A 20,003-nucleotide genomic window follows, 5' to 3' on the forward strand; every position below is an offset into this window, starting at 1 on the left:
TAAAACACATGTGCTGCATGTGTTGTAAGCCTGTCCAGAACACAAAACCATTGAGTGACAAAGCAGGTCTGGAATCCACTATGCCGACTTGTGGGAAGGATTTTCTTCTACTGTGGCTCCTGAGATCTTTCTTCACTGTGCATCTACACCTTTCCTATTCCAAACGCCTACTGCTATCTACTTAGTGTATTCCCAAATACTATTTTTTACTGATTCTTAGGAGGTTTGGACTGTAGCCTTTTCATTCTACTATCACAGTGTTTTGACTACACACACACACACACACACACACACACACACACACACACACACATACAACAACTACAACAACAAAATTTCAGAGTTGTTCCATGTTTTCTTCAGTGATAGAAAATACAAAGGTCAGCATTTCCTATGGCAACAAACACAAAGGTAGCTCTGATCCTGAATTACACAAGAGTCAATGACACACTGGGAGTTGCTGCAGACTAGGTCAAGAGAGATGGTAATTTGCCTTCTGGATCATTTAAAGTAAGGGCACTGAATTACTGTGTTCTCAGAAAACACATTGATATCAAATACAGTCAGGTTGCGGTTAGTTTAAAATTTCCCACTTAAGGAATTCAAATTAGATTTAGTTGTAGATGAATGAACTACTAGGAGGAAGGTACTGAGGTATTCTTTATGTCATCCTCAAAATTTGTGAATGCATTATGTTGTAAAGCAAGGAGGAATTAAGGAAGCTGCTGAAACTGAAGTTAGAAAACATCCAACAAGGGAAGAAGATACTATGAATTGTATAGATGAAGCCAGTGTAATCATCAGGGTTATTTTAATATGGAAAATGGAAATGGAGAACTTGGAACAAGAGCTGTGGAGGGCTGACATTGGTCAAGATGCACTGTATTCATAAGCACCTTTGTTGAAAGACAATTCCTTTGTGCAATGACTTAAGAGATAATGATAATAATATACAGTATTTAAAAAGAGATGTAGCATTGCAACAAAACACAACAGGCAAACTCTGGTCGGTTTTATTATCTTTAGTTGTGTTTAGTTGTATCCTTCAACATGTGAGTTAGTAAGTACAAGGCATTGCGATTGACATCCATTTTATCCTTCTCCAAACCTCCCCAAACCAAACCCTTTCTTGAGTTTTCTGAGTTTCATAGGATATGCATTGACTATTACAAATGTATTCATCTTCCCTGCTTCCTCTCTTTAGGAAGTTGGCTTTAAAGAAATCAAAGGGGATCATAAGCAAAAGAATGACCAAAACCTCTAGAAACTAGAGGACAGAAATCAGACTCTTCCAAATAACCTCCACAATGGAACGAAGCCTGACAACACCTGGAGATTAGCTCAGGGAGGCTCATTTCAGACATCTGAGCTTAAAAACATAACAATATATCTGTGTTACATTAAGCCACAGTGTTTGAGCTAACTTGTTACAGCAGCCAGAGAGAACTAATATAAGGAATCATTTCTCTAGAACTTTTTTTCTTTATACACAATCTTGGTAAATAACATAAACTTCACCAATTTATCCAAGACCAGCATATGTCCCATTCTTGGTTTCTTCCTTTTCTTATGATCCCCATCCAGGCAATAACAAAGTCTCTATACTATGAAATATGTATTTAAGGGCAATTTCTGTAATTCAGATCAGCATCAGTAAAAGCATTGCCCTTGGGGAATTTGTTCAAAAACCATTCTAGTGGAGCGGTGGCGCACGCTTGTAATCCTAGCTATTCAGGAGGCTGAGATCTGAGGATCAAGTTTCAAAGCCAAGCCTGGGCACAAAAGGGCCTGAGACTCTTTATCTCCAGTTAACCTCTAGAAAACAGGAAGTGAGGCTTGGCTCAAGGGTAGGGCAGTAGCCTTGAGCTGAATAGCCCGTTCAAGCCCCATGATGAGGCCTCCTCTCCCCCCTCCCCGCCCCACTAACACACAAAAATTCTACATTTAGGGTTAGGAGTTTGGCCTAGTGGTAGAGTGCTTACCTAGCATGAACAAAGACCCAGGTTTGATTCTTCAATACCACATACACAGAAAAAGCCAGAAGCAGTGCTCAAGTGGTAGAGCTCTAGCCTTGAGAAAGCTCAAGGACAATGCCCAGGCCCTGAGTTCAAGCCCCAGGACTGGCAAAAAATATTTAATATAGTTGTGTTGAAATTGAAACCTCTATACAACTACTTAAGGATAAAACACTAAAAAAATTAATTCAGGTGACTGCTCTCTCCTTGACAGTTTTCAGTGGCTTCTGTTTGTCTAAATTTGTTTACTTGGCTTAGAAGGCCCTCCCAGTGTGTACCCATTTTTAGTCTTATTTCCCAACCACTTGTGCTCAAAATAAGTCTTCTTTCCCCCCAGATCCTAGGAAACATTGGTGTTAACAATGGCCTTCCATGCTCCCAACCCCTCACAGGAAACACTCCAGTCTTCTTTACCTCTAAATTTCAACTTATTGCCTTTATGCGTCATGCCCAGTGTCCTAATCATGATGCCAGAATCTTTTACTTTTGTTTTTATATATTCAACCAATTTTATATATTCACACTGATTAAGTTTTCTGTCCCCAGGAGAGTTCTTTTGCTTCTCACTTCCCTCTCCATTCCTAGCACTCAGAACATAGTAGCTATTCAGTAAATGTTTGTCAGATGGTAACAGATTTTGCATGGCCTGAAAAATCTAATATAGTGTTAAATATTTTCCAAAATGCAGTAGTTTTGTCCCTATTACCAATTTGTACATTCTCGACTTCTTTTTATCTTCGAACTGAGTGTAAGACCAGTAGGAGATTAGTGGGGTTTTGTTGTTATTTTGTTTGTGGGGTTATTTTTGTATTTTTAATGCCATATAGAATCTATCCAACAATTATTTACTGAGCACCTTCAATTTTGCTTCTTAAATGTTTTGAATAAGATCACACAGTCTCTTTTTCTTCCCAGCTTGAATGTAGAATGTGTCTATAGAGTTAAAGGAAGTCAGAAAATAAACACAACAAAGTTATATAAAATATGAAACATTACACTAGTCCTCCCTTATTTGAAAGAGAGACTTTTTTTTCTGTGTGCCATTACTTGAACTCAGGACCTTAATATACTCTCTTTTTTATGCACAGCTGACATTTAAATCATGCCTCCACTTCGTGCATTTGGGTGGTTAATTGGAGATAAAAGACTTACACCTTCATGGGCTGGATTTGACTTATGGTCATCAAATCTCAACCTCCTGAGTAGCTAGTATTATACGTGTGAGCCACCAGCATCTTCTCCTTTATTTGAAATTTCTGTTTCTGTGGTTTCAGTTAGCCAATGTCAATCCAATGTCCACAAATAATGTATGAGAAACTCTACAATCTGTACTTTTACCATGTATTGTTATATTTTATGCTATATTGTTCCATTGTATATTATTCTACATCACCGGCTCCACGGTGTATTATTATAATCTATTATTAGTTATGATCATTAATCTTTTCTGGGCCTCACTTGTAAATCAAAGCTTACCAGAGGCTTGCAGGTAGGAAGAAAAATAGTATTTTTACTCACTACTTAACTGGGTTATTTCCTGCAGTTTTAGGACGCCACTGAAGGTCGTGGAATTTACCTCAGGTGTCAGAATAAGAACGAAATGTATTTTCATGTGTGTGCAGTGTTGACCCGTTTGAGAGAGAGAAGCAGGGATCGAATGTAACCTGAGAGTTGGTTTCTTGCAAGCACAGGTTTAAATCTTGCTAAGCTTCAATTGCAGTTTGTCTGTATAAAAATAATACCGCAAACCTCCCGGGCTAGTTATGAAAGGGTGCTCAGCACGAAACCCTACACCGCAGGAGAGTTGGGTGGGGAGGAACCTCTACCCTGGGCTGAGATTCCAACCACCCGCTCCGGGAAGCCCCGCCCCGCCCCCTCACGTGCCGCTGCCGCTGCCCGGAGCGCTAATGATGATTGGCTAGTTCAACCGTCCATTTGGCTCGGCTCACGCGTCCCGTCCAATCCTGCTCGGCTTCACCTGGGTTCCCAGGTCCTGCCCGTAGGCGGTGCCCGTGACGTATACATTACGCGTCGCGTCACGGGGGCGGAAGTCGCGCTCAGTGTTTTGAAATCCGCGGCCCGCGTGTTTCGAGCTGCTTTCCACGCGGAGGTCCGCCGCGGCCTGCTTTCGGGGGGGACCCCCGACCTCCGCCGGCCTGCACCTGCGAGCCTGGGCCCGCGGGCGCGCCATGTCCACCCCTCCGTTGGCGTCCGGCATGGCTCCGGGACCCTTCGCGGGGCCTCAGGCTCAGCAGGCCGCCCGGGAGGTCAACACGGCATCGCTCTGCCGAATCGGGCAGGAGACGGTGCAGGACATCGTGTACCGCACCATGGAGATCTTCCAGCTCCTGAGGAACATGCAGGTCGGGTGGGGGCGGCCGGAGGGCGTCCGGGCGGGGAGAAGGGCTGGCTGGGGCCTGGGGTCGGCGGGCTGGGGGCCGCCGGCTGGGGCCACGCCTCCTCGTCTCCGGGCGCCCTCGGCCGTCGGTGGGATCGCCCAGGAAAACCTCCCTCGGGGTCGCCCCCTTCCTACCCTTAAAAGTGTCCCCCAGGGCTACATCCGCCCCTCCGCGGGGCTGCAGGTGCATGCTTTCCAGAATGGATTTCTGAAAGAGTGAAGCCACGTTTTCCAGATGGAACGTGGCACCTTGCAAGGCACCGGGGGGGAGGCGTACCCCCCACTTCCCTCCTCAGATGCCCTGGACACCTCTGCAGAGCAATCTATCTCCAGATGATTGGTCCAAACACCTGAAGACTTTACATCCCACTAGCCACTTTTTTTTTTTGTGCAGAATTAACAGTCTTCCCCATTTCCTGTCAAACCTAGCATTACAATAAACGATGCCAAATTGATGGGGTTGCGAACACATCGCACACATTGTAAATAAAACCAATCACCTTCAAAAGACCTATCTTGCCCTTGTGAAGTCTTTGCCAACCATGCAGTTCACCGTTAGCCAAATTTCTGTCATCATGAATTAATTTTCATTTTCTAGATTTGTGTGTGTCTGTGTGTGTGTGAGAGGGAGGAACTACACAATGGGTAGTCTTTTTATCTGTCTGGATTTTTTTTCAGCCTGTGAAAATAAACCATTCTTTCCCTTTTATTACTGAGTGGTATTTCACTGTCAATTCTATATCTGTGCATCTGTTAGGTAAACATTTGGGCTGTTTCCACTTTGAGGTCATTGTAAATAACGCTGTGAATGATCAATTAACAATATGTGTCTTAATTTCTTTCTGATAAACAGTTTAGGAATGCAATTGCTGGGTTGTATGTTATGTCTGCTTAACATTTTAAGATAATTTATCCCAAGTGGGTGTTTATATTTCATTAGTAATCCTAGATGGTTCTAATTTATCCTCATCCTATGTCAGTACTTGTATATATTCTTGCTTTGCAGATATTTATACCAGTTTGTGGCCTTCCTTCACACTATCATTTAGAAACAGAACTTAACATTTTGATGAAATACCACCATAAATTTATTTTTTCCAGATCATAATTTTATTATCTAAAAAAGTCATACCTAACGCAAAATAAAATGATTTTCTTCTCGAAGTTTTCTTCTAGAAAATCTTATGGCCCCTCTTTTTGTCTTTATAGATGAAATTGAGGCTCCTGTGCTCTGTCTTAATTTTGTACTGATTCTCTTTGGATTGTTTTATTTTTATGCCTTTTGTAAATACTGATGATTCTGTTGTTGGTTTTTTTTGGGGGGGTTGTATGTCATTCATATCTTGACAGCCCCCAGCCCCACCCCAGAAATGATACTTTGAGCATCTTAATGATTACAGTTAAATATTTTGAAATTTTTTTTTCGCAGTAACAGAATACTGTTCTTTTTGTCCTGAAAGTTCTTTTTAAAACAATGTGTTTTACCTTCCTGATTGAGTTTACTAGTTTGTCTCCTTTATGAAATAGTAAACTATTAAAATTATGCAATCTTCTTAAAGTTATATTTTAAACATTAAAAAGGAAAGAAAAATATTTAATTGTTTAGAGGACTTATCAGATAAGTTTTTTTTTTAAGACTTGTGATGAAACATGTATGCCAGGCTGCTAAAAAATGTGCATGTATTACTTTTAAGTTTTCATGTACTTGTATACATATACATAGTGAATTGTCTGTTTGATTTAAACATTTTTAATTAAATTTGATCATGAGAAACAGTCATGTGATGTTAAAAATTGTTTCTATTACTTAGCTTTACATAGAGATTATTTGTACAAATCTCAATTTGCATTATAATATTTTGAAATTATTTTGTCTTTCCCACAAGCTACCAAATGGTGTCACTTACCATACTGGAACGTATCAGGACCGGTTAACAAAGCTCCAGGACCATCTTCGCCAACTTTCTATTCTATTCAGGAAGCTGCGGTTGGTGTATGACAAGTGTAATGAAAACTGTGGAGGAATGGACCCCATTCCAGTAGAGGTGAGTTTCCATGAGAGAGGGAACACGCGAGGGGAGGCGAAATCGTGACCAGACAACTGCATTTTTTAGCAGAATTGCCTAATTTTGAATTTTATTGGGATCACTTTTTTTATTAGTATACATTAGCGATACAAGGGAGGATTTCCTTGTGATATTTTTACTCATATGTGTATTTACTTTTTTTTTTTTTTTTTTGCCAGTTGTGAGGCTTGAACTAGGGGCCTGAACACTGTCCTTGGACTTTTCTCAAGGCTAGAGCTCTACCCTTGAGCCACAGCACCACTTCCAGCTTTTTTTTTTTCTATAGATGTGGTGCTGAGGAATCGAACCTGGGTCTTCGTGCATGCTAGGCAAGCACTCTACCACTAGGCCAAACTCCTGGCCCAGTGTATATTTACTTTTAAACAGAGAAGATGGAGATATGATGTATATGGATTATTTTCACATTAGTAATTTTTCATACAGCCAGTAGCTGGTGGCTCATGCTTGTAATCCTTGCTACTTGGAAGGCTTAGATCTGAGGATCTTAGTTCAAAGTCAGCCTGGACAGGAAAGTCTGTAAGACTTAAGAAAAACAGAAGTGGGGCTGTGGCTCTTAGTGGTAATGCACTAACCTTGAGCAAAAGATGCTTGGGATCAGAGCCCAGGACTGGCACATAAATAAGTAATAATTTCTCATAGACATTGATTCCCAGGATTAGAGTGATAATCTTTTTTTTTTAATTTTTGTTGTCTGAAAAATTTTGCCAGACTTTTATTTTTTTGCCACTTGTGGGACTTGAGCTCAGGCCCTGAGCATTGTCCTTGGGCTTTCTCAAGGCTAGCATTCTACCACTTGAGCCCACAGCACCACTTCCAGCTTTTTCTGTGTCTGGTATCAAGGAATCGAACCCCATTCGTTGTGTGTGCTAGGCAAGCACTCTACCACTAGGCCAAACTCCCAGCAGTCTGTGAAAAATTTTATCATTGCTGTCAGTATCTGCTTTTGTATTCATACTTTATTTTTTTAAGTAGAACTTTTAACAGTATCATAAAATACTTTTATAATGTTTTTTATGAAAGTGATTTATAGATAAAAGATTATTCATCAGTATTACGGTAAATTTTCTAAGTAGTGGAATAGTTATGTTTCAAAACTGCATTCTTTTAGATCTGGTTATATTAGCCTGGTGTATGTAAAAATATTCTATAAAGAGATTTTTCCTGTTAACAAGCTGTATTATTCCCACCACCAAAGATAGCTGAGAAACCTAGATGCCCTCTTACTTACAACAAACAATAATTTATGCAATTAGTATTTCCTGTAGAGTGATCACATAGAAGAAGTGTCGTGGGGAAGAAAAAGCTCCTACAATATCCTGGAAAGAAATGGTCCCAATGGGGAGATCAAACTAGGACTGACTTTGTGTCATGATGAAGAGAAGTGAAGGAAAATGAGGGATGAAAACTTTTATTGGTAGACTATATTTCATTGGGGCAGAAATTATCTTTTTGATATTACATTTTTAGTATCTCGCCCTTTATGTCTAGCAATTAGAAATTTACTGATTAAAAAATGAAAGCATTATTTAGTATGTGATAAATAGTGTTAGAAGCACTATTTTACGGAAGAAATCTGAAGAGTAAGATGTGGAATGCATTGAACTGATGAACTTCTAAAGCTATTGCTTCAGCCATCACCTGAATTCAAATTTACTTTTAAAGAATTAAAAGTATGAAAAGTGATCTTAGTCTGTTGTTATCTCTGTGCCAGTCTAACCGGACTATTTAGACTATATGTTTTATTTCACTCCCAGCAACTTATTCCGTATGTGGAAGAAGATGGCTCCAAGAACGACGATCGGGCTGGCCCACCTCGATTTCCCAGTGAAGAAAGACGTGAAATAGCTGAAGTAAATAAAGTGAGTTACCTGTTCATTTTATATTTCAGAACTTTTGATGAAAATTGCTTTGGAGTCGAGTGTGTCTCAGATACCTAATTTAAATTATGGAATCACACATGAAGTTTTTGCAGCAAACTTAACCTATTTAGAATATGGCCAAAAGCTGAAAGGTAAGCAGAAATGCCGTCTGAGTAGTCAGAAGAGAGATTGCAGAATTCACCCGATCTACCTCTTTCAACTATTAGAGAAGTCTGTGGGCTCTCAGTCACAGGCCATTTACTTTTCTTTAAATCGTACCTTTCTAGCTTACATCATATTTGGAGCAGAAAATGATAAAAAAAAATTACAAACAGGAAATATGAACACCTCATTGCATGAATAAGAAATTGCAAGTGTTATGAAAGCCTTATCATGTTCCAGTTCCTGAAAGAAAGTTGACAGAAATGCATTTATGGCTAAATATTTTTTGAAGTATAGGAAGATAATGTTCACATATAGTTCTCACAAAACATCAGATAGTAAAAGAGTTATCAGTTTAGTGATGGAAATATGGCCCAAGCACATAACAGAAATATTACAATGAATAAAGCTATCAACATCATTTTTGTAAGTACAGATCACAGACTCTTTTAATCCCAGATAATAGTTTTCATCAGTGTACTAAGAAGTTTTTTGAGTTATATGAGCATAGTTCAATTTATTCACATAATTCAGAGTATCAGTACACTGAAAAATTTTTCCTTAAGTGACTAAAAGACATTTGATATAATTTGATACCAGTTAGTGGTTCAGATACCAGTTAAAAAAATTAAGATTGTTTCTGGGAATTATTTTTTTCCCTTTGAAAACTTTCTTTTCCAGTCAGATAAATTTTTTTTAGAAGTAAAGTGCAAGATATTCTTATTAAAAGCAGGCATAAGCCAGGTGCTAGTGGCTCCTATCTACTCAGGAAGGTGAGATCTAAGGATCCCGTTTCAAAGCCAGCTGGGCAGGAAAGTATATGAGACTCATCTCCAATTAACTACCAGAAAACTAAATGTGGAGCTGTGGCTCAAAATGGTAGAACACTAACCATGAGCAAAAAGAACTCGGGGACAGTGCCTAGGCCTTGAGTTCAAACCCAACCACCAGAAATTAAAAAGCAGGCATAAAATAGAAGGCTTCATATGCTGTGTTTAATCTTACTTTAGAAGTTAAAACAAGGGCAGTAAGTTAGACACAGGTTTGGAAAACGAGTTAAGATAGTATTCATCAGCTTATTAGAATGGTGGGAAGAACTCTTTGGAAAAACAACTAAAGTCTATAACTGTTCCATAAAAAGGCCTAAACCAAGACTGAGACCATCCTTGTATAGTACTTGGAAATAAGAATCTCATGGTCTTTAGTGCCTGGGCTGGCTTTGAAATGCGATCCTCAGATCTTAGCCTCCTGTGTAGCTAGGATTATAGGCGTAAGCCACTGTGCTCAGTTTAACAGCTTAGTTTTAAATTCATGGGCATTTGATTATATAAAATAAGGTATTAGGAAGTGGTGCTATGCCTCAAGTGGTAGAGCTCTAGCCTTGAACTGAAGAGCTCAAACCCCCAGACAGAGTTCAAGTCCTACAACCAATAAAATTAAATAAAATAACATAAAATAAGGTGTTATATGTATCTCTGTTACACTAAAATTACAGGAGGTTTGTATTTAGTTAAAATGATCAGAATGTTCTAATGCACATTCTTTTTTCTTCTAAATAAGCAAAATAAGTAGATTTGTGTTCCTTCAATTGGTTATTTTCAAATATGAACTGTAGTGTATTCTTGACATTGTATGGATTTTGGCTTTAACTACTTTTCACTTTCTCATATTTCCTGCAGTCCTAAAACCCTGCCACCCAAGTAAAGGATGATATCCTGTTTAAAACAGGATATGCTGCTGGGTACAGTGGCTCATGCCTGTAATCCTAGCTACTCAGAAGTAGCTGAGATCTGAGGATCATGTTTCAAAGCCAGCCTGAGCACTAAAGATGAAGAGTCTCTTTTCTCCAGTTAATCATGAGAAAACCAGAAGTGGCGCTGAGGCTCAAGGGGTAGGGCAGTAGCCTTGAGCCGAAGAGCTTGGGGACAATGCCCAGGTCCAGCGGTAGGGCCGTAGCCATAGCCTTAAGCTGAAGAGCTTAGGGCCAATGCCCAGGCTCAGAGTTGAAGCCTCAGGACTGACAAAATATGCTTTATGCTTTAGAACCACAAGAGTGAATTTTATTTTGCCCAGCACAATTCTGTCTGTTAAAGTAAAATGAAATTGAAAGGTGTCATGGGTAGTGTTTACAGGGTTGACACATAATCGAGTCCATGCAGGTAGAAGCTAAGACATGTTTGATCAAATGTCACAGCCTTTGTATGAATATTAGATTACCTGATCTGACTTAGCATAAACATATTTGTAAGTATCTACTCTGTTTCTATATTCACCTGTTAAATGTAACAAATTATGCACAGCTGATAGATTTTGAAAATAGCAGCTGTCAAACTCCCTTAGAATCAATCAGCAGCAAGATTGTATATATTAAATCCTATATCGTGTCATGAAAATTTATTTACAGTTTAACTACTAATAAGCATAACTGTCAACTTCACTGTTGATAGTCTCAGAACGTGTTTTGACTCTAGATGTTTTACTTGTGTGCTAATTTTTTAATTTAAAACTTACCACCATCTTTGAGAGAAACTATCCAAGTACCTTATAGTATTGTATACTTTTTAAGTTTGCCTATATTTTGATATTATCTTTAAAATTACTTATTTTTGGTACTCTTATTTTTTATGAATTAATGAGGTGTCAAAAAGTATATCAGATTATATATATATATATATTTCCATTTTTAAAAGAATACAGTTAAATATTGTTGCTCCAAATACTATTTCCAAACTGTTATGAATGGTATTTCTATAATAATAACTAGTAAATATTCCATGCAGCACTTTATTTTTATCAGTGTCATCTACTGTGTTAGGACTTGAAGGAAGGAAGCTTAGAGGAGTTTATGAGCCCTAGCCTAGTAGATTTAGAAACATAGGTGTGGAGTTACAGCCATGAGCCTTTCAGGCGCATAGCAATCTACCTTGTGAAAGTTATTGCATTGGACACAGGACTGTTTTGATTTCTTAAGAATTAGAAATATGTTGCAATAGTTGCTTCATGCTGTGGATAGGAACATCTGTCTCCCTTCTCAAAGACTAATTAGATGAGGGCACTGTATTTTTTTAAGTTCTTTTTAAATTGTAATTAATAGAAGAGCTGCAGTTATATTCACCAGATAGAAGGTGTATTACTTCACATACATTGATAATACTTCTCATGTTTTTGTCCCCATTTTCCTCCACCCCATCTTGTTTTCCCCCCTGTTTCCTATTCAAATAAACAAATAAACGTATACACAGTATACCAGGTAACAAGATGCTGAAACAATATGACAATAACCAAGGGGCAACAAAAGAGATAAGAAAAAACATAGTACATTAAGAACAACGATCACACATTACATAGCTCTTGTTTCCATATCCTAGAGGTCCTTTTATTTAGCCTCATCCTATATTGCCTTATGTATCTAGATTTTGAGCTATTGTAATCCTCTGCTGGGAAAGGATTGTACTAATTATTACAAATGAGGGAAACCATTGAGCCTATGTTCCTTTGGGTCTGATTTACTTCACTTAATGTGATTTTTTTCCAAATCTTCCCATTTCCTTACAAATGGGTCAGTGTCATTCTTTCTAATGGCAGCATAGAATTCCATTGTGTATAAACACATCTTGTTGATCCTGTCATCTACTGAGGGGCATTTGGATAGTTTCCATACCTTTGCTATGGTAAATAGTGCTGCAGTGAACATCGTTGTGCTAGTGGCTTTAGTATGTCCTTGTTTCTGGACGATTGGGTAAATTCCAAGTAGTGGAATTGCTGGGTCATAGGGGAGCTCTATGTTTAGTCTTTTGAGGAATTGCCATACTGTTTTCCATAGTGGTTGAATGAGTTTACACTCCCACCCACAGTGCAGTAGCGATCCCTCCTGTCCACATCCCACCAGCATCTGTTGTTACTAGATTTCTTGATCATGGCCATTCTTACTGGAGTAAGGTAGAATCTCAGAGTTGTTTGATTTGCACTTCTTTATATATATATATGTTTTTATTGTAATTATTAGAAGGGTTACATTATATTCACCAGATAGAAGGTGCATTACTTCACAAACATTAGTACCCTTTCTCATTTCTTGGTTTCCATTTCCCTCCCCAAATCCCGCCCCTCATCTTGTTTTCCCCCCTTCCCTATCCTATTTCAAATAACCAAATATGCATATATACAATATATCAGATAACAAGGTGAAATACTGTAACAATATGAGATAACCAAGATTCAGCAAAAGAGATGAGAGATAACATAGTACATTAAGGACAACAATCACTCATATAGCTTTTGTTTCTATATCCTGGAGGTCCTTTCATTTAGATGCATCCTATATGGCCTTATATATCTAGATTTTGCTCTATTATAAATCTCTGCTAGGAGAGCCCAAGGTTTATACGGATTATGACAAATGAGGGAAAACATTTGAGCCTATGTTCCTTTGAGTCTGGCTTACTTCGCTTAATATGATTTTTTTCTAAGTCTTTCCATTTCCTTACTAATGGGGCAATGTTGTTCTTTCTGACAGCAGCACAGAATTCTATTGTGTATAAATACCACGTCTTGTTGATCCACTGGTCAACTGAGGGACATCTGGGTTGGCTTCATATGTTTGCTATGGTAAATACTGCCTGCTGATTTGCATTTCTTTTATGGCTAGAGATATTGAACATTTTTTCATGTGTCTACAGTCCATTCTTATTTCTTCAGAGAAGTCTCTAAGTCTTTAGCCCATCTTTTAATGGAATAGTTATTTCTTTGGAGATTAGTTTTGGAGAGATTTAATTTTTTTTAGCTATTGATATTTTTTAGGTATGAGGCCTTTGTCTGTTGTATGTTTAATGAAGATCTCCCACTCTGTGGGCCTTCTGTTTAACTTGCTAGCTATGTCCTTTGCCATACAGAAGCTCTGCAGTTTAATGCAGTCCCATTTGTCCAAACTTTCTTTGATTTGTTGTGTTTCTGGGTCTTTATTAAGAAATTTCCGACCTGAAGGACACTGTATTTTTATTATGTTATTTTTTTCATATATTTTTAATGTAATTAATGGAAGGGTTACATTATATTTGTCAGATAGAAGGTCCATTAATTCACATACATTGATACCCTTTCTCATGTCTTGTCCCCATTTCCCTCCCCCCCACCCCCACTCCTCATCTTGTTTTCCCCCCCTTCCCTATCCAATTTCAAATAACCAAATACAAACACAATGGAATTCTATGCTGCTGTCAGAAAGAATGACATCGCCCCATTTGTTAGGAAATGGAAAGACTTAGAAAAAAAATCATATTAAGTGAATTAAGCCAGACTCAAAGGAACTTAGGCTCAATGGTTTCCCTCATTTGTTATAATCAGTAGAAACCTTGGGCTCTACTAGCAGAGATCTGCAATAGAGCAAAACCTTGATACATAAGGCCATATATTATGAAGCTAATTGAAAGGACCTCCAGGATATTGAAACAAAAGCCATATAATGAGTGATTGTTGTCCTTAATGTACTATGTTATCTCTCATCTCTTTGCTATACCTTGATTATCTCATATTGTTACAGTATCTTTATCTTATGTTATTTTTGTATTGATGGTTTACACTCTGTATGTGCTATTAACATTTACTGAATAGTTACAATGCCAGACCCATGTAACACTCCCCCCCACACACACACACACCCCACCAGGTCTCTGGCTTGAGCTCAGGGCCTGGGCACTGTCCTTGGATTTTCTCAAGGCTAGAGTTCGACCACTTGAGCCACAGCACCACTTTTGGCTTTTTTCTATGTATGTGGTACCAAGGAATTGAACCATGGTCTTCGTGCATGCTAGGCAAGCATGGTACCACTAACATGCCAACTCCCCACTGCCTTGTAACACTTTTTGTGATCAAGTTAATCCTCCTAAGTACTCTTAGGAAATAGGTTTGATTACTTTCTGTATTTTTCTGGTGGAAAGTTCAGTAATTTACCAGTTTATATTAGGGAAGGGTAGAATATCTGAACACCCAGTGAATCTGACTCAAAAGTGTGCTACTAACCATATGTCCCACTGCCCTTGAAAGATCCATGTACTTCTTGCAATTAAATGTATAACTTATTCCAGTGGAAGTGTGAGAATACAAAGAGTTGACAACAGACACTGAGCCACAGGCCTCTGGGCTGAATTAAAATTCAAGGGTCCAGTCACAGTACTTAAAGAATGAAAAGGATAAAGGCTGTCTGCATTACGGGATTATTTTCCTCAATTTCTGTCTGGGTTATTAGAATCGTGGCTTACTACACTGTACTCGTCTAACTTTGTGTCTGTGTTTCACATAACATTTTTGGTAAATTCTTTTGTTTCCACAGAAACTCAAACAGAAGAATCAACAGCTGAAGCAGATTATGGATCAATTACGAAATCTCATCTGGGATATAAATGCCATGTTGGCAATGAGAAACTAGACTGGTATTTAAATTCCCAACTGTGCACATGTTATATCACTGTGGGGTTTGTTTTTGTTTTTTTTGTCCCCACTAAGTTGTTGTGGGTTTTTTCCCCCCCCTTGGGAAGTACTATTTATCTCCTCTTTTAATTGCTATTTTTACATTGTAATTTTACATTATAGTATCCCAACTTAAAAAAAATATCTGTTGCATCTACAAAAGATCGGTGTAATAATATTTACAGAGTTTTTTTGGTTAATTTTATGAATTGAATAATTTCTTTTAAGAAATTAAATTTTGTAAATATGTTTTAAATGTTATGTTTAATTGTCCTTTTAGAAAAAAATTAATTTAAGGCCGGGAGTTTGGCCTAGTGGTTAAAGTGCTTGCCTAGCATGCATGAAGACCCGGGTTTGATTCCTTGGTACCACATACATAGAAAAAAGCCGGAAGTGGTGCTAAGGGTCAAGTGGTAGAGCTCTAGCCTTGAGAAAGTCCAAGGACAGTGCTCAGGCTCTGAGCTCAAGCCCAGGACTGGCAAAAAAAAAAAAGAAAAAAAAATTAATTTAAGTGTTTTTAGATTAAAATACCTATGGTTCATGTCTGTATAATTCTAGCTGTTCAGGATGCTGATATTTTAGGACCACATCCTAAAGCCCATCCAGGAAAGCAAATCTGAGAGACTCTTCATCCCTATCAAAGAGCTGGAACTGGAGGTGTAGCTCCAATGGTAGAGCACCAGCTATGAGTGAAAAGGCCAAGCAAGAACTTGAGACCTGGAATTCATGCACCAGAACTGATGCGCGTGCATACATGCATGCACGCACAGGTGCACATATACACACACTTGTTAACATAAATCTGTGATACAAATTAATTAAATATATGTATTACTACCTTGGTTCAATTTTTTAAATTCAGGTTTATACTCAAACCAGTTAAAAGAGAACTTTATTACTGAGAATGAGCCATATTCTTCAAGGTATTTGATCTTCATTGATACCATAAAAGCAAAGAAATGTGATTTGAGGACAGCACAAATTAAAATTATGTTGATGTGCTACCTGCTTTAGATCAAGGAGCCACTATCTTATTTTTCAGATGCAACCTAATCATGTGTTTTAGACACACAAATGAGTTTTAAATTAGGTTGTATAGGGCCGGGAGTTGGGCCTAGTGGTAGAGTGCTTGCCTAGCATACATGAAGACCCAGGTTTGATTTCTCAGTACCACATACATAGAAAAAGGCCAGAAATAGTACTGAGGCTCAAGTTGTAGAGCTCTAGCCTTGAGAAAGCCCAAGGACAGGGCTCAGGCCCTGAGCTCAAGCCTAGGACTGGCTAAATAAATAAATAATAATAAATTAAGTTGTACATAACAAGTGATTTTTCAGCTTACAGTGAATCCTTTACAGGTCTGCTTATGGGAACTAGACTTTTCCATCCCGATTCCAAAGCCCCTACCAGCCAAGCTGGTATGAATTGACCCTATTAAAATATTGTTTGTTTTCTTTCCTACATATGGATCAAGTTTCTTTGGAAGATTACCGAAGAAACTGAATTCCTTTTGGTTGTGGAATTAGGGGGGTTGAGGATCCAACTTAGAAGGGTGTTTGTTGGCTTCTCATTACCTACATTTTTCAACCTTTTCAGTTTTATAGCATTCACGGATGCTTATCTAATAAAAATAGGCAAAACTGCCAGGTACCAGTGACTCATCCCTGTAATCCTAGCTGTTTAGGAGACAGATATTTGAGGATCAGTGAGACCTCTATTCCCAATTAACTACCAAAAAAATCAAGACGTGGGGGTGTGGCTCAAGAAGTACAGCACCAGCCTTGAGTTAAAAAAAGAAAACACTGCATTCTAAGCTTTACAGATAACTCTAACAGGTGGCAAAGTGCAAGAAGACAAGCCAAACTATACAGACATCTTTAGACTCCTTGTGTACAGTTGCCATATCAGTGTGATGGGGACTTTACCCACGTAGATATCTTGAAAATCAGAGCAGAAGTAATGATGTATGATGCTGCGGTGAGGAGGTTGAAGACCTGTTGTAACGTTCCATGGTACTACATAGACCTAATTAAACCACTATTCATTAAGAACTGCAAAGTTTTACAGGTTTTTGTGTCAACATCTTGACATTGTGGTTGCTGTTGCAAATAATGTACTATGGTTAGTTATTCCTGTGAATTTAATATTTTCCTACTGATAACAAAAAAAGTTTTGCCTTAAGGTTTTAGTATTGTAAAAGTACTGTTTCACTAATGCACATACATGTCTGTGGCAGCTGCCCAGTGGGTAAACCACTGAAATTCTAGAGTCAAATAATGCAAGTATAGAATAGTTTACTGAAAGTACAATTTTATTTTCCATATACTTTGTTTAACCAACCTTTAAAGACTTTAATATATAAAATAGACATCTGAAAGAAATATTCAAGAGTCACCCTGTATCAGAATTAATTCTAAATGAATGAAAGACCTTGTGGTAGAAACAGATACCTTGAGGTAAAAAGCAGGAGGAGTAGGAGATGGACTAGGACTCCTTGGCACAGGTTGAAACTTTCTGAAAAAAGGCCCAGAAAACAACAAATTAAACGTTTGACAACTGGGACTACAGAACATAGGACACTTAGCAAGTTAAATAAAAAGCCCACAGAATGGGAAAAGATCTTCACTAGCCAGACAGCTGACAAGGGCCTCATCTAAAATATCTCTACAGCTCAAAAAATTAAATAAAAAAAACCATCCCATTAGAAGGTGGGCTAAAGATTTCTAAGAGACTTCTCTGAAGAGGAAATAAGAATGGCCCATAGACACATGAAAAAATGCTCCACCTCTCTGTCCATAAAAGGAATGCAAATCAAAACAACTTTTGAGATACCACTTCTAGTTAGACCATTATCAAAAAATCTAATAGCAGCTGCTGGCAGAAATGTGGCCTTAAGGGAATGCTGCTACACTGTTGTTGGTCTTCAACCACTTTGGAAAGCATTATGGCGATTCCTCAAAAGACTAAATATAGAGCTCCCCTATGACCCAGTAATCCCACTCCTTAGCATTTACCCAAATGTCCAGAAACAAGGGCATACTAATACTAGCACAATGATGTTCATTGCAGCATTATTTGCCATAGCTAAGATACGGAACCAACCCAGATGCTCCTTAGTAGATGATTGGATCAAGAAGATACACTTGTACACAATTGAATTCTATGCTGCCTTCAGAAATAATGATATTGTCCCTTTTGTAAGGAAAAGGAAAAACTTGGAAAAAATCATATTAAGTGAAGCAAGCCAGACCCAAAGAAAGATAGGTTCCATGGTTTCCCTCATTTATAATCATTAGTATATGTCTATGATTCTCCTAGCAGAGGATCACAATAGCTCAAAGGCTATGTGCATATGGTCATAAAGGATCAGGCTAAAAATGAAATCTAGGATATGGAAGGAATAGGTTTATCTTTGTTATTGTTGTTCTTAATGTACTATACGAAGTTATTTCTTTTCTTTTTTTTTCCCCTTATGGTTTTATCTCATGTTGTTACTGTATCTGACTTTGTTACCTGGTATATTGTATATAAGTTTATTATTTGAGACAGGGAAAAGGAGGAAAAACATGAGAATTGGGAAGGGATGGGGGAGAGAAAGTGAGATAAAAATATGAACGTGTATCAATGTTAAGAAATACTGTACCCACTACCTGATGAATGTAACTAACCCCTCTCTATACATCTCCCTGATAATAAAATACAATGAAAACACACACACTACCATAACATTGAAAACAATACATTTAATAAAATGTGGGCAAGAGTAGTCATTAAAAACACAACTGTGAAATTAAAGAACTAAATAACAATAAAAAAGAAATATACAAGAAAACAGAAATAATGCCAATATAAATGATAAAATAAGTTACTACTGTCTCTAATATGACTAATTCCAGGTTGGTATGATAAAATACCTGAGAAATAAAAGTCTATTTAATATAATATTTTTCAAATCACACTGAGCCTCTTGGTTCAAAGTGCCAGAAATTCAATTCTTGGAAGGAATGTGGGAATTGTATTCTTTGGACCTAGAATCTATAGATAATATCTCTGTAATGGCTATTGATAGTGATTATTGATATGATTAGTGCAGTTGCACTGCTGTAGAATGGTAGCTCCAAGGTCATAGGGAAAAAGCTAGTACGCCTTCATCTCTCCCAAGTATACTTAAGACCAAATACAAGTATGATGGGGATTACTAAACATAGTTTTACAACATGTACAAAGAAGCAAATCAAGTGCTCAACATACCAACTTTTTGTGAGGGAGAGTATGCCCACAGACAGAAGAACAAAGAAAGATGAACTGTATTGGAATATGTACCTTGGGCAAACTTACTTCTGCTTTCTCTTCTGTAAAATGATGTATGAGATTTGTTGATCTTATTCTAGGTTAGAATTTTGGTGGCAAATGTTAGAAACCCAGTTCAAAATAGATTCAACCCCAGGGGGCATTATTAGCTCCCGTAGTCAAGAAAAGATACTAAAAAAAGATCTCACAGAATCCAAGACAGTGGTGGGAACCAAGGCTACAGGAATTAGAGCTAAGATTTGATGCTTTCAAGATTTTTATGTCTACCAGTTTCTGCTTGTTGCTTACCTGTTCCTTTTTAGGATGAGAGGTGTCTCTCGATGCTGGGGAAGGAATTCTTTCTTTTCCCATTATGGTCCTTTCTGTATGCTAACCTTAGAGGCTCAGCAGCTTTACCTCTACACTGAGGAGTCTTACATGCTAGAAGCACTGGTAATATAACCAATTGATGGAGCTTTTTTTCATACTATTAGTGGAATGAACCAGGTTTTAACTCATCCATGTGGCCAAGACTTGGGTATGAGAATCATGGAGAGGGATACTGTGCAAGGAACAATATTTCCTATCTGGGAAAGACACCAGGAAGATTTTCAAGAAAAGCAATAGTACCCACAGTCTATTCATGTTCCACATTTGTTTTGACCTCAGATGTTAATTCAACTTTCAAAAACCCAAAGAACATTTACAGAAAACCAAATCCATCATTCGC

At 38.0% G+C, this 20,003-nt stretch overlaps 1 protein-coding gene across 1 annotated transcript; it reads left to right on the top strand.

Annotated features, from left to right (window-relative positions):
- Positions 1-4,063: 4,063 nt before the first annotated feature.
- Med30 (mediator complex subunit 30) lies at positions 4,064-18,296 on the top strand. The gene is made up of 4 exons (XM_090339304.1): positions 4,064-4,378; positions 6,300-6,458; positions 8,255-8,359; positions 14,850-18,296. The coding sequence occupies exons 1-4, from the start codon at positions 4,205-4,207 to the stop codon at positions 14,943-14,945; spliced, it is 534 nt and encodes a 177-aa protein (XP_090195430.1). The 5' UTR covers positions 4,064-4,204; the 3' UTR covers positions 14,946-18,296.
- The last annotated feature ends 1,707 nt before the right edge of the window (positions 18,297-20,003 follow it).

This window comes from Megascapheus bottae, chromosome 9, assembly GCF_031878675.1.
Source record: "Megascapheus bottae isolate mThoBot1 chromosome 9, mThoBot2.hap1, whole genome shotgun sequence".
NCBI lineage: Eukaryota > Metazoa > Chordata > Mammalia > Rodentia > Geomyidae > Megascapheus > Megascapheus bottae.